General features: G+C 39.7%; 1 protein-coding gene across 17 annotated transcripts in view; it reads left to right on the plus strand.

Moving 5' to 3' along the window:
- Positions 1-12,907, plus strand: part of cacna1aa (calcium channel, voltage-dependent, P/Q type, alpha 1A subunit, a) — a 107,039-nt gene that overhangs the window by 41,212 nt on the left and 52,920 nt on the right. For 9 of the 17 annotated variants that reach the window (XM_078797062.1, XM_078797069.1, XM_078797072.1 and 6 more), the window contains exons 19-26: positions 1,526-1,576; positions 3,238-3,406; positions 4,701-5,287; positions 6,918-7,270; positions 7,375-7,513; positions 9,034-9,163; positions 9,228-9,287; positions 9,360-9,466. In XM_078797062.1, coding sequence (XP_078653188.1) covers positions 1,526-1,576; positions 3,238-3,406; positions 4,701-5,287; positions 6,918-7,270; positions 7,375-7,513; positions 9,034-9,163; positions 9,228-9,287; positions 9,360-9,466 — 1,596 coding nt within the window. The remainder of the gene's footprint in view (positions 1-1,525; positions 1,577-3,237; positions 3,407-4,700; positions 5,288-6,917; positions 7,271-7,374; positions 7,514-9,033; positions 9,164-9,227; positions 9,288-9,359; positions 9,467-12,907) is intronic. The other 8 variants (XM_078797071.1, XM_078797076.1, XM_078797074.1 and 5 more) reach the window with 3 other exon arrangements.

Below are 12,907 nucleotides of genomic sequence, written 5' to 3' on the forward strand. Positions count from 1 at the left end.
AATCACAGGGCACATATAGACAAACAACCATTCACACTCACATTCATACCTATGGACAATTTGGAGTCGCTAATTAACTTAGCATGTTTTTGGAATGTGGGAGGAAACCGGAGTTTCACGCATGCACGGAGAGAACATGCAAACTCCACACAGAGATGGCAGAGGGTGGAATTGAACCCTGGTCTCCTAGCTGTGAGGTCTGCGCGCTAACCACTCGATCACCGTGCAGCCCAGCTTGCATCCAAATACTGCAAATTACCCCTTTTGGTGGAATTGAACCCTGGTCTCCTAGCTGTGAGGTCTGCGCGCTAACCACTCGATCACCGTGCAGCCCAGCTTGCATCCAAATACTGCAAATTACCCCTTTTGGTGGAATTGAACCCTGGTCTCTGACCAGGGTGAGGTCTGCGCGCTAACCACTCGATCACCGTGCAGCCCAGCTTGCATCCAAATACTGCAAATTACCCCTTTTGGTGGAATTGAACCCTAGTCTCCGACCAGGGTGAGGTCTACGCGCTAACCACTCGTCCACCGTGCAGCCCAACTTGCATCCAAATACTGTAAATTACCTCTTTTGGTGGAATTGAACCCTGGTCTCTGAGCTGTGCGGTCTGGCGCTAATCACTTGATCACCGTGCAGCTCAGCTTGCATCCAAATACTGCAAATTACCCCTATGGTGGAATTGAACCCTGGTCTCCTAGCTGTGAGGTCTGCGCGCTAACCACTCAACCACCGTGCAGCCCAGCTTGCATCCAAATACTGCAAAGTACCCCTTTTGGTGGAATTGAACCCTGGTCTCTGAGCTGTGAGGTCTGGCGCTAACCACTCTTCCACCGTGCAGCTCAGCTTGCATCCAAATACTGCAAATTACCCCTTTTGGTGGAATTGAACCCTGGTCTCCGAGCTGTGAGGTCTGCGTGCTAACCACTGAACCACCGTGCAGCCCAGCTTGCATCCAAATACTGCAAATTACCCCTTTTGGTGGAATTGAACCCTGGTGCAGCCCAACTTTCATCCAAATACTGCAAATTACCTCTTTTGGTGGAATTGAACCCTGGTCTCCGAGCTGTGAGGCCTGCGCGCTAACCACTTTCCACCGTGCAGCCCAACTTACATCCAAATACTGCAAATGACCCCTTTTGCTTCTGTTGCTTCAAGACCCAATGAATCATTAGTGAAGCATCACATTTTACTCATTAATTCCTTGGCTCTTTTTGTAGTAAAGACATATAGCTGATGATAAATACTGTAGTACAAATATGAATTATGATATCCACTTCTAAAAAAAAAACAAAAAAAAACCAACAGCAGGTTTTGTTTGGATTTCGAATCGCAGTCAACATTTAGTGCATGTCTGTGTGTACATGCAGGGTTGCATTCCAAAATGAGAACTCTTCAAATCCAAACTGTGTGTTTGTGTTTTATTATTATTATTATTATTATTCTTGAGATGGATCCATTTTGGAATGAAATCCTCACTCCTTTATTTGTGCCATCTCACTCACCAACTGTTTCCCTCCTCAGCAACAAAGTACACAGTGATTGTCACAACGCTACCGACCCCTTTCTGGACTGGTATTTATTATTTATTTGGTTCTTTATTTCTTTCTCAATATCCTTTTGTTACGTGGCTTTTACGGCCATTCCTTGTTTCTTCTCCATGTTGGTTTGTCTCCAACCTTTTGTGTATTTTCCTTTTGCTACCTAGTTCTTTTTCCAAAGCGTTCGTTTTCTGTTGCCACGCCGCACAATCCAGTCATGCTGAGTGATTTTTTTTGGTAACTATTCAAGATTAAAATGAGATGCTAGCTTCTCCTAATGACCAATTATCAGGTTACTGAGCGTAACCATTGCTAATTATAACAAATTATCACTTGATCTCAGTTCAAAATCAGCTCAAAAATGTGCAAATGTGATAGTGAAAGTGACTATAGGGGTGTTATTTTATGTCTAAAGGGCTCTAATAATGTTAAAAAGCATATTTACAAGCTCGTAAACCAGTTTTCTATGCTCCAACTATGAAAATATCCATTCTTTTTCTATCACTCATCCTCACGAAGGTTGCGGGGGGGGGGCTGGAGCCTATCCCAGCTGTCTTCGGGCGAGAAGCTCATACAGCAGTTTTCTATGCTCCAACTATGAAAATATCAATTCATTGTCTTTTTATCCCTACATGGCTCAAAAATGTCAAAAATGTGCAAATGTGAGAGTGAAAGTGACTATAGGGGTGTTATTTTATGTCTAAAGGGCTCTAATAATGTTAAAAAGCTTATTTAGAAGCTCATACACCAGTTTTCTATGCTCTAACTATGAAAATATTAATTAATTCATTTCGTACCGCTTATCCCCACGAAGATTAAAATGAGTTAAATGATTAAAATGAGATGCTAGGTTCTCCTAATGACCAATCATCAGGTTACTGAGCTTTAACCATTGCTAATTATAACAAATTATCACATGATTTGTGTTTTTTTTTCTCGTCTTTTTATCCCTACATGGCTCAAAAATGTCAAAAATGTGCAAATGTGTTAGTGAAAGTGACTATAGGGGTGTTATTTTATGTCTAAAGGGCTCTAATAATGTTCAAAAGCTTATTTAGAAGCTCATACACCAGTTTTCTATGCTCCAACTATGAAAATATCAATTCATTCATTTTCTACCGCTTATCCCCACGAAGATTAAAGTGAGTTAAATGATTAAAATGAGATGCTAGGTTCTCCTAATGACTAATGATTAGGTTACTGAGCTTTAACCATTGCTAATTATAACAAATTATCACCTGATTTCATTTTTTCCCCACGTCTTTTTATCCTTACATGGCTCAAAATTGTAAAAAATGTGCAAATGTGAGAGTGAAAGTGACTATAGGGTTGTTATTTTATGTCTAAAGGGCTCTAATAATGTTAAAAAGCATATTTAAAACCAGTTTTCCATGCTCCAACTATGAAAATATCCATTATATTTTACCGCTTATCCTCACGAAGGTTGCGGGGGGTGCTGGAGCCTATCCCAGCTGTCTTCAGCCATTGCTAATTATAACAAATTATCACCTGATTTGTGTTTTTTCCCCCCGCCTTTTTATCCCTCTCGCCCTCAACCCAATCCAGTGTGCCTTCATGACCTGCTTCTAATTTTAGTGTTTGTTTCCGCATCATTCCCACCTGTTTCAGCGTATATCCGTACAGCAGTCGTCCTCTAACTTGCCTCCGCTGCATTGTGCTTTTTGTGTTGGACAGTAAGGAACAGCATAAGAACCACAATAAAGGTCTCAGCAAATCCGTATGGGAGCAACGCACCAAGGAGCTGAGGAAGCAGACTCTGGCATCCAGTCGAGAGGCCCTCTACAACGAGCTGGACCCAGACGACCGCTGGAAGGCAAGGACGGGGAGGGAAGAGCACAACAATGTAAAGGACAAGGCAAAGCTGATGCCGCTAGACTTGTGCTATCCGTGTACACAAGTGACGGCCATTTTTACACGTTTGTTTATTATCTTGACACGGTGGCCATTTTCATTGTGGTACCTGGAAGCTCCAACGCAGTAATGTCTCGTTTATTGCGGTTCATTGGTTGCACACCCAACTGTAATATTATATTATTATTTATATTATGATATTATTTAATATATTATAAAAATATAATATAAAATTACATTATATTGTTTTCTTTGTTTCTCATATAACTACTTAAAAGTACTTCTTTGTTGGGTGTCCAAACATGTTTGTGAGTGACATTTTCCAAACACTTAAATATTCAAAAATTCATAAAAAATGTAGAATGACTTTATTCCAATAATATTTTGACTTCATTCTCATATAATATAATATAATATAATACTGTATAATATATAAAAAATAAAAAATATTTTTATTATATCATATTTTTATATTATTTTTTAATATTATATTATGTATATTTATTTATATTATATGATTTAATGTATTATAAAAATATAATATAAAATACATTATATTGTTTTCTTTGTTTCTCATATAAGTACTTAAAAAAGTAAAAAGTATATAAAAATTCTGTAATATTTCGACTAATTCTTTTAATTTACCCTCATGTTTCCAGTTTATTCTCATAACATTTCTTTTTAAATATTCATAAATTCAAAAATTCATTAAGAAATGTAGAATATGACTTTATTCCAATAATATTTTGTCTTCATTCTCATATAATATAATATAAAAAATAAAAATATATTTTTTATTTTGTTTTTTAATATTATTATATTTATATTTATTATTTATATTATTATATTATTTAATATATTATAAAAATATTATATAAAATGAGATTGTTTTCTTTGTTTCTCATATAACTACTTAAAATATATAAAAATTCTGTAATATTTTGACTAATTCTTTTAAGTTACCCTCATATTTCCAGTTTATTCTCATAAAATTGAGACTTTTAAAAAAATGTTGTTAGAATGACACTAATTTCCCATTAATATTTTGACCGTATTCCATAACATTATAATTCTTCACGCATTCTATTTTTCCTAATATTCCAACTTTGTTTGTTTCTTATAATGGTCTTGGTAATGCATTGACATGATTTACCTGCGAAAATGTAGCTTTTATTTTGAAGGAATTCCCTACAGGTTCCACTGTAAATGGCCACCGATAGTCAATTGTATTTATTTTCCCAGCCATTTTTAAAGACTAAAAAAAATGTCTGTTCTGTTTTATTCAGGTCAACTACTCACGACACGTCCGACCGGATATGAAAACTCACCTGGATCGACCTTTGGTGGTTGACCCCCTCGAGAACCGCAACAACAACACCAACAAGAACACGGACAACAACCCGGAACTCTGCTTCAGCCAGCAGCATCCCACCGACAACCTCCACAGGCAAAGCTGCCAAGTCGGCCCCGTCAAACCTCCTCTGGAGCGAGGCGAGTCCACCGAGAGCAGGAGGAGCCGCAAAGGAGCGCACCACCACCGCGCCTCTCACGTCAGACTGGACGCCACAGTCATCCCGGGGCCGGGATCCGAGGAGAGGCCGACTCGGCGACATCACCACAACCGCAGTGGGAGTCGAGGGGCGGGGCAGTCCGAACACAGGAAGCCCAGGTCGCATCGCAAGAACGAGGAAGACCAGGATGGTCGAGAAGGAGCGGGAAAAGCAGGAAGACACAAGAGCAAAGGAGTGGATGGAGGCGGGGAGGGAGGAGAGAAGGAGGCAGCCGGTGATGGCGGCGAGAGGAGGCCGAGGAGAAATCGCCATAGCAACCAGACGGAAGGGGAGGGGAAGAAGATGTGCCAGCATCGCAGGAAGTACGTATAATCAACCCTGTGAAAATCAGTTTTTGCAGTCATCTACAATAATCCCTTCCCTTTGTGGCTTCATTTTTACAAATTTTTGCTCTTTTGTTTGTCATTTTTCTGTTGCATAGTTGCTGTGTCGCTTATTATTAGTCAAAAATGTGCAAATGTGAGAGTGAAAGTGACTATAGGGGTGTTATTTTATGTCTAAAGGGCTCTAATAATGTTAAAAAAGCATATTTAGAAGCTCGTAAACCAGTTTTCTATGCTCCAGCTATGAAAATATCCATTCATTTTCTACCGCTTATCCTCACGAAGGTTGCGGGGGTGCTGGAGCCTATCCCAGCTGTGGCCAGCTGAACTGGCGACCAGCCAATCACAGGGCAGATATAGACAAACAACCATTCACACTCACAATTTAGAGTCGCCAATTAACCTAGCATGTTTTTGGAATGTGGGAGGAAACCGGAGTACCCGGAGAGAACCCAGAGATAGTTAGCTGACATGCTAACCACTAACCCGTTACGCTGCATTTTTGACTACACTGATCCCTCATTTATGGCGGTTAATTGGTTCCAGAAGTAGGATTCCTTTATTATATATTAAATATTTTCATAGTTAGAGCGTAGAAACTTGTTTACAACCTTATAAATATGGTTTTAACATTATTAAAGACCTCTAGACATGACATAACACCCCTATAGTCATCTTTAAATTCATTCATTCATTCGTTTATTTTCTACCGCTTATCCTCAAGGGTCGCAGGGGGTGTTAGCTATCCCAGCTGTCTTCGGGGCGAGAGGCGGGGTACACCCTGGACTGGTGGCCAGCCAATCACAGGGCACATATAGACAAACAACCATTCACACTCACATTCATACCTATGGACAATTTGGAGTTGCCAATTAACCTAGCATGTTTTTGGAATGTGGGAGGAAACCATAGTACCCGGAGAAAACACAGAGATGGTCGAGGGTGGAATCAAACTCGGGTCTCCTAGCTGTGAGGCCTGCGCGCTAACCACTTTTTACAATTTACACTTGTATTATCCAATATAGTAGATATAGTGCCCATTGTGAAATAATTCTAATCATAACACTACACACAATAACCCACACATGGGGGGTGCTGGAGCCTATCCCAGCTGTCTTTGGAGCGAGAGGCGGGGTACACACTGGACTGGTGGCCAGCCAATCACAGGGCACATATAGACAAACAACCATTCACACTCATATTCATACCTATGGACAATTTGGAGTCGCCAATTAACCTAGCATGTTTTTGGAATGTGGGAGGAAAACCGGAGTACCCGGAGAAAACCCACACATGCACGGGGAGAACATGCAAACTCCGAGGTGGAATTGAACTCGGGTCTTTTAGCTGTGAGGCTTGCGCGCTAGCCACTCAGTTTCAAAAACATTACCTTGCATTGCATTGCTTGTGTTAGCGGCCCCGCCTCCACCCACTGAGACCTAGAGACCGCATGACCGGGCTCCTTTCGTTCATGCCGTTGTTCTATGAAAGACGGCATGGTGCTGAAACCAATGCATCGATTTAATTTATTGATTAATGAATGTATTATCTTCTTATGAGATGTTGTGACACCCCTAATGTATATGTATTTATTGTATATTCAACACAGGGATGGCAGCGTCCCGAACCTCTCCACCACCCGGCCCATCCAAAAGCGACTATCCAGGCAAGACGGGCAGGACAGTGAAGACATGGACAACCTCATGAATACCAAACTGGTTTCAGTCTCCACCCCTCCCGGCGAGCATCCCCCTAATAATCCAGTCGCCAACCACACGGCCGTCGCCGGTTTCGACTCTGCATTCCACCTCACTAACAGCGGCACTCGGGGGAGTTTGGTCACATTAGACAGCTACGGGAACATCGGACATCGCCGCGGCAACAGCATCATCAGACATCCCCACCCTGACTACACGGCTCTGGATATGCCCATTTTTCCCTCCACCAACGCCATCCTGCAGGGTGAGGGCGGAGCCATTAATGACCATTCATGCTCTTATCTGAACTCTTGAACGGTACTCATCACTTTCTCTTTTTTTTTTTTTTTTTTTTTATTTATAACCCAGTCAATAAAAATGCCAACACAGAGCCGTTACCCGCGAAGGAGGACAAGGACGATGATGATGATGATGATAAGGGAGGCGAGGGAGGACCGAGGCCCATGCCTCCTTTCACCTCCATGTTCATCCTGTCCACCACGAACCCGTGAGTACTGCCAAGGATCCCTTTTATATGCTAATTGGTAATGGTTTAATTTCATTTCAACATGCATCAGATTACAATTGAGTGCCATCCCATAATCAGTTCACAGTTCCACATGTCCAAAAGGAGTAGGAAGAAGCAAAGCTTATTAAATCCTACCCCTCCGTCTGGTACTTTTACAATCAGTAACTGTTACATTTGTTCACTTCCTGCTTTCTTAATGTAATTTTCATTTATTCATTCATTCATTTTTCCTCACGAGGGTCGCAGGGGGTGCTGGAGCCTATCCCAGCTGTCTTGGGGCGAGAGGCGGGGTACACCCTGGACTGGTGGCCAGCCAATCACAGGGCACATATAGACAAACAACCATTCACACTCACATTCATACCTATGGACAATTTGGAGTCGCCAATTAACCTAGCATGTTTTTGGAATGTGGGAGGAAACCGGAGTACCCGGAGAAAACCCACGCATGCACGGGGAGAACATGCAAACTCCACACACAGATGGCAGAGGGTGGGAATTGAACCCTGCTCTCCTAGCTGTGAGGTCTTTAATTTATTTTAATTTTATTTAATTTAAATTTTTTCTCACTTAATTTTAACTTCTTTTTAATCTAATATAGTTTAAGCTTTAAGCTTATTAATTATTTTTAATATAATTTTAATTTATTTTAATTTTATTTATTATTTTTTTACTTAATTTTAACATCTTAATTTTTTGGTTATTTTTTATTTTATAATAATCTAATATAGTTTAAGCTTATTATTTTAATTTAATTAATTAATATCTGACAAATTTCATATAATAGGCCAAAAGCAGGCTAATAAGCAAGCCAACAAGCAGGCTAATACTAGCCTACTACTAGTAGTAGTAGTAGTAGGAATAATAATCAGTGGCATCATTAGGCCTATTTTAGGGGGGGCTTCAGTCCCCCTAAAATGTTCTTAACCCCCCCTAAATAATTTGATATTTTTTTATTGATTTAAAAAAAAAAATTTCCTTGAATTGGCTCATTGTTGTGCATTGTTTGAGGTCCTTACTCAATCCATTCCATAGTTCGATTCCACATACTGAAATGCTACACTTTTTAACGTAGTCCTAGCATAGAAGTGTTTCAAATTTAGTTCTTCCCAAATTTAGTTCAATTAGCATTTAATTAATAACACACAAACACTACATATGGTTGTACACAAACAAAGAGGGACGCCCTGAGGGACGCCAACTATTGACTATGTTGTTGAAATCCCTGCTCTTTCCACCTTTGATATGAAAGAAGGGCAAGCTAGCTTAAGGTTTTCCCCGTACTAAGACAAGCCGAAACCACTGTACATCTTGGCGGGAAAACGGGGCTTTAGATGAGCGAGCCTACTTAGCTTTTTTTTGTTTGATCTTTTTGGATTTAGATGGGAATCTCACACGGAAAGTGGATCTAGTCTTAATGCAACAGCTTAAGCTATTATGTATTCTTCCCAAAAGCAGATGCTAGCGATGATATTTAATGACTTTGTCTTTACTCCAAGGTTCCGGCGGGCTTGTCACTACGTCTGCACGCTGCGCTACTTTGAGATGTGCATCCTGCTCGTCATCGCCATGAGCAGCATCGCCCTCGCCGCTGAAGACCCCGTCTCGCCTGATTCCACTCGTAACAATGTAAGACGCCGTTTAATCCCGACTGTAGTAAAGTAGCATTCATTAAATATGTCTTTCTGTGTAGGTCCTGCGTTATTTCGATTACGTCTTCACAGGAGTGTTTACATTTGAGATGCTTATAAAGGTAAAAAGATCACCTCGCTGGTTTATTATTTTTTTTACAGCAAAGCCAAAAGTATTTTTTTTTCTTTTCTAGATGGTGGATCTGGGCTTGGTTTTGCACCAGGGTTCCTATTTCCGAGACTTGTGGAACATCCTGGACTTTATTGTGGTTAGTGGTGCTCTGGTGGCTTTTGCCTTCACGTAAGTTGCCCCCCCCCCCTTTCTACTCATGATGGTTCTTTGTAACACAAGCCCCTCTATTCACCCATAGTCCTATTCGAATATGTCCTTTGTCTCTTTCGATATAAAATATATATTTCATTCATTCTCACATACAAGATTTCTGTCCTCCATTAAACTTAAGATCTTCTTCTGACGATCACCGATCATCTTCTCACTAACCTTTCGTACTCAACTTTACACGCCTGACCTAAATGCTACATGTGTAGTTATGTACAAATGCATTCAAAAAAAATTTTTTTATTGATATTGGCTATATATTTTAGTACCTACTGTTTGAAAATATGTATAAAAAACTGAATAGCACAAAATGTCCATTGTTTCTCTTAAGGGTAAATTACTAAAATGGGAAAAAGAAAAAAAAGACATTAAATTAATCATAATCACAAGTGATAGGAGTGACAGGAAGAAAATATGTACCGTATTTTCCGCACTATAAGACTATAAAATGGCAAATTTTGAGGTTTTTGCTGACATAATTACGGTATATGTTGTTTTAAAAGTGGTAAATTGCACACCGGAATATTTACTGTAATTTCAGTGCACTTGAATATAAGACGCACCCACAAAATCTAAAGAAGAAAGATTTGTGCAAATAAAGTACACCGAAATATGTTACACAGTAAGATATATATACACTGTATTTTCCGGACTATAAGTGGCACTTTTTGTTCATAGGTTGGCCGTTCCTGCGACTTATACTCCAGAGCGACTTATAAATGAAAAAAGTGTTTATGTTACATAAACACTGGACATCTTTTGTGTTCATGTTTATTTTTTGTGTAGCTGAATAACCATTATGTTAGCATATCTTACACCTATTAGCATGTTCTCTATTCTTTTATTATTGTTAGAACTTGCCTTCCAAGAGGACGTAATGTCTGTTTTGGTCAAGTCGTTTGGAAAATAAATTACTCACAAAAAATGCAACTTCTACTGCAGTGTGACTTATGTATGTTTTTTTTCTACGTAATTATGCTTTTTTGGCTTTGTGCGACTTATACTCCATAGCGACTTACGTATGTTTTTTTCTACCTAATTATGCATTTTTGGCCTTGTGCGACTTATACTCCGTAGCGACTTATGTATGTTTTTGTCTTCCTAATTATGCATTTTTGGCCTTGTGCGACTTATACTCCGTAGCGACTTATGCATGTTTTTTTTTTCTACCTAATTATGCATTTTTGGCCTTGTGCGACTTATTCTCTGTAGCGACTTATGTATGTTTTTTTTCTACCTAATTATGCGTTTTCGGACTTGTGCGACTTATACTCCGTAGTGACTTATGTATGTTTTTTTCAACCTAATTATGAGTTTTCGGACTTGTGCGACTTATGAATGTTTTTTTTTTCTACCTAATTATGCATTTTTGGCCTTGTGCGACTTATACTCCGTTGCGACTTATGTATGTTTTTTTCTACCTAATTATGCACTTTTGGCCTTGTGCGACTTATACTCCGTAGCGACTTATGTATGTCTTTTTCTACCTAATTATGCGTTTTCGGACTTCTGCGACTTATACTCCGTCGCAACTTACGTATGTTTTTTTTTACCTAATTATGCGCTTTTGGACTTGTGCGACTTATACTCCGTAGCGACTTATGTATGTTTTTTTTCTACCTAATTATGCATTTTAGGCCTTGTGCGACTTATACTCTGTAGCGACTTATGTATGTTTTTTTCTACCTAATTATGCATTTTAGGCCTTGTGCGACTTATACTCTGTAGCGACTTATGTATGTTTTTTTCTACCTAATTATGCATTTTTGGCCTTGTGCGACTTCGGAGCGACTTATAGTCCAGAAAATACGGTACTATAAAGATACTTGTAGTTTGTACTTGTACTGTAGTTTTCCTACTTCTATTTCTGTACAGACAAACATGTGATATGATAGGTAATCACGTCAAGTCCAGTTAAGCTTTTCTTCATATTCATATTTAACTTCATTATTTGGACGGAGTGGGTGCCTAGACTAAATATGATAGATGGATATTAAATCGACATCACCCGTTTTTCAGCTGTGTAAATCTACTTTGGACCACACCCCTTAATCACATTTATATTGTGTCTTTGGACAAAATTAAGATCAATTGCCCCGCGTCTGATGAGCTCCTCCGAAGCCAAATATTATTTTTCTGCAATTAAAATCAATAAGAGCTTGAACTAGATAAAAATACGCATGGTATCGTGTCCCTGAAGTGGAAGCGTAGTATCTCGGCGGGCCTTTTCTAGTTCACAACACATACACTGTAGGTATACATTCCAGGCCGCCTTGACGATGACAAATTGCTTGTCCCCGTAACTCGTCCCATAAAGAAAAACACAGATGTAGCGTGAGGTTCCCCAGGGTTTGGCTTGTGCTGCCTCATTTGTAAGATTCTTATTTTCTGCTCCGGTCTTCCTCGCTCATACTCTTCCTCTTATTCACTTTAATCTATAAGCGTGTCGGCGGGTTTCTTACATCCGTAAACGTATGACCCCTGCTGTGCCGCACTCATAAAATATTCATAGCTTCCATGTAATATTGCTATGGCTCCGTGTCCTCTTATGGTAGTATTTTAGTAACGGTACTTTTATGAATAGGGGATAGTTTTATGTTTAGGTTCGATTCTACTCGGAAGGTACAGCTTCCCCAACGGCGGAGCATTGCACATGTCTCATGCCCATCCCGATAGTGTCTTAACTCAATTGATTGGAATCAAACAGCACTCCAGAAAAGGCTCAGCAGCCTCATCGGAGATGTTTATCACTCCTTTAAATCCAATTAGTCTGTCTGAAGACCGCTAGAAATCTCAGACCGATTTGTCCTGACTCGCCGGAGCACGGAGCATTTCTGCAGATGGACCGAGCTTTTAGTCGAGGTTAGACTTCATTCCTGCTCTCGTGCTGCGTTTAAGAAACACTCAAACCTTTTAGCGCCTTCGCTTTTTTTTTTTTTTTTTTTGACCCTGCCGTTCATTTCCTTGGTATGACATTTACGTAATCATTTTGCCGTAGCTGCTGTGGGTTCATCTGTTGGTTAAAAGGAGGAGGTTTTCATGATAAACACACAGAATTGTTGCCGGGATGTCTATTTTTTTCAACGTTTCACTCATTAGCCACGTTTACATGAGGAGTTTTTCTCTTTCCGAATGACCTTTCCGAAAGCAATGGTATACATGGAAAGGAATATTCCAATCGCGTGTCTACATGCCATGCTATAAATCAACCAGAATAGTCAATGGGGCATTCGCAGTAAAACGTAAACACCAACATCACGTGATACCGACATAACCTTGTGCGACTTATACTCCGTAGCGACTTATGTATGTTTTTTTTCTACCTAATTATGCATTTTTGGCCTTGTGCGACTTATGTATGTTTTTATTCTACCTAATTATGCATTTTTGGCCTTGTGCGAC

This window comes from Doryrhamphus excisus, linkage group LG16, assembly GCF_037039965.1.
Source record: "Doryrhamphus excisus strain RoL-2023G ecotype Guam linkage group LG16, RoL_Dexc_Guam_v1.1, whole genome shotgun sequence".
NCBI lineage: Eukaryota > Metazoa > Chordata > Actinopteri > Syngnathiformes > Syngnathidae > Doryrhamphus > Doryrhamphus excisus.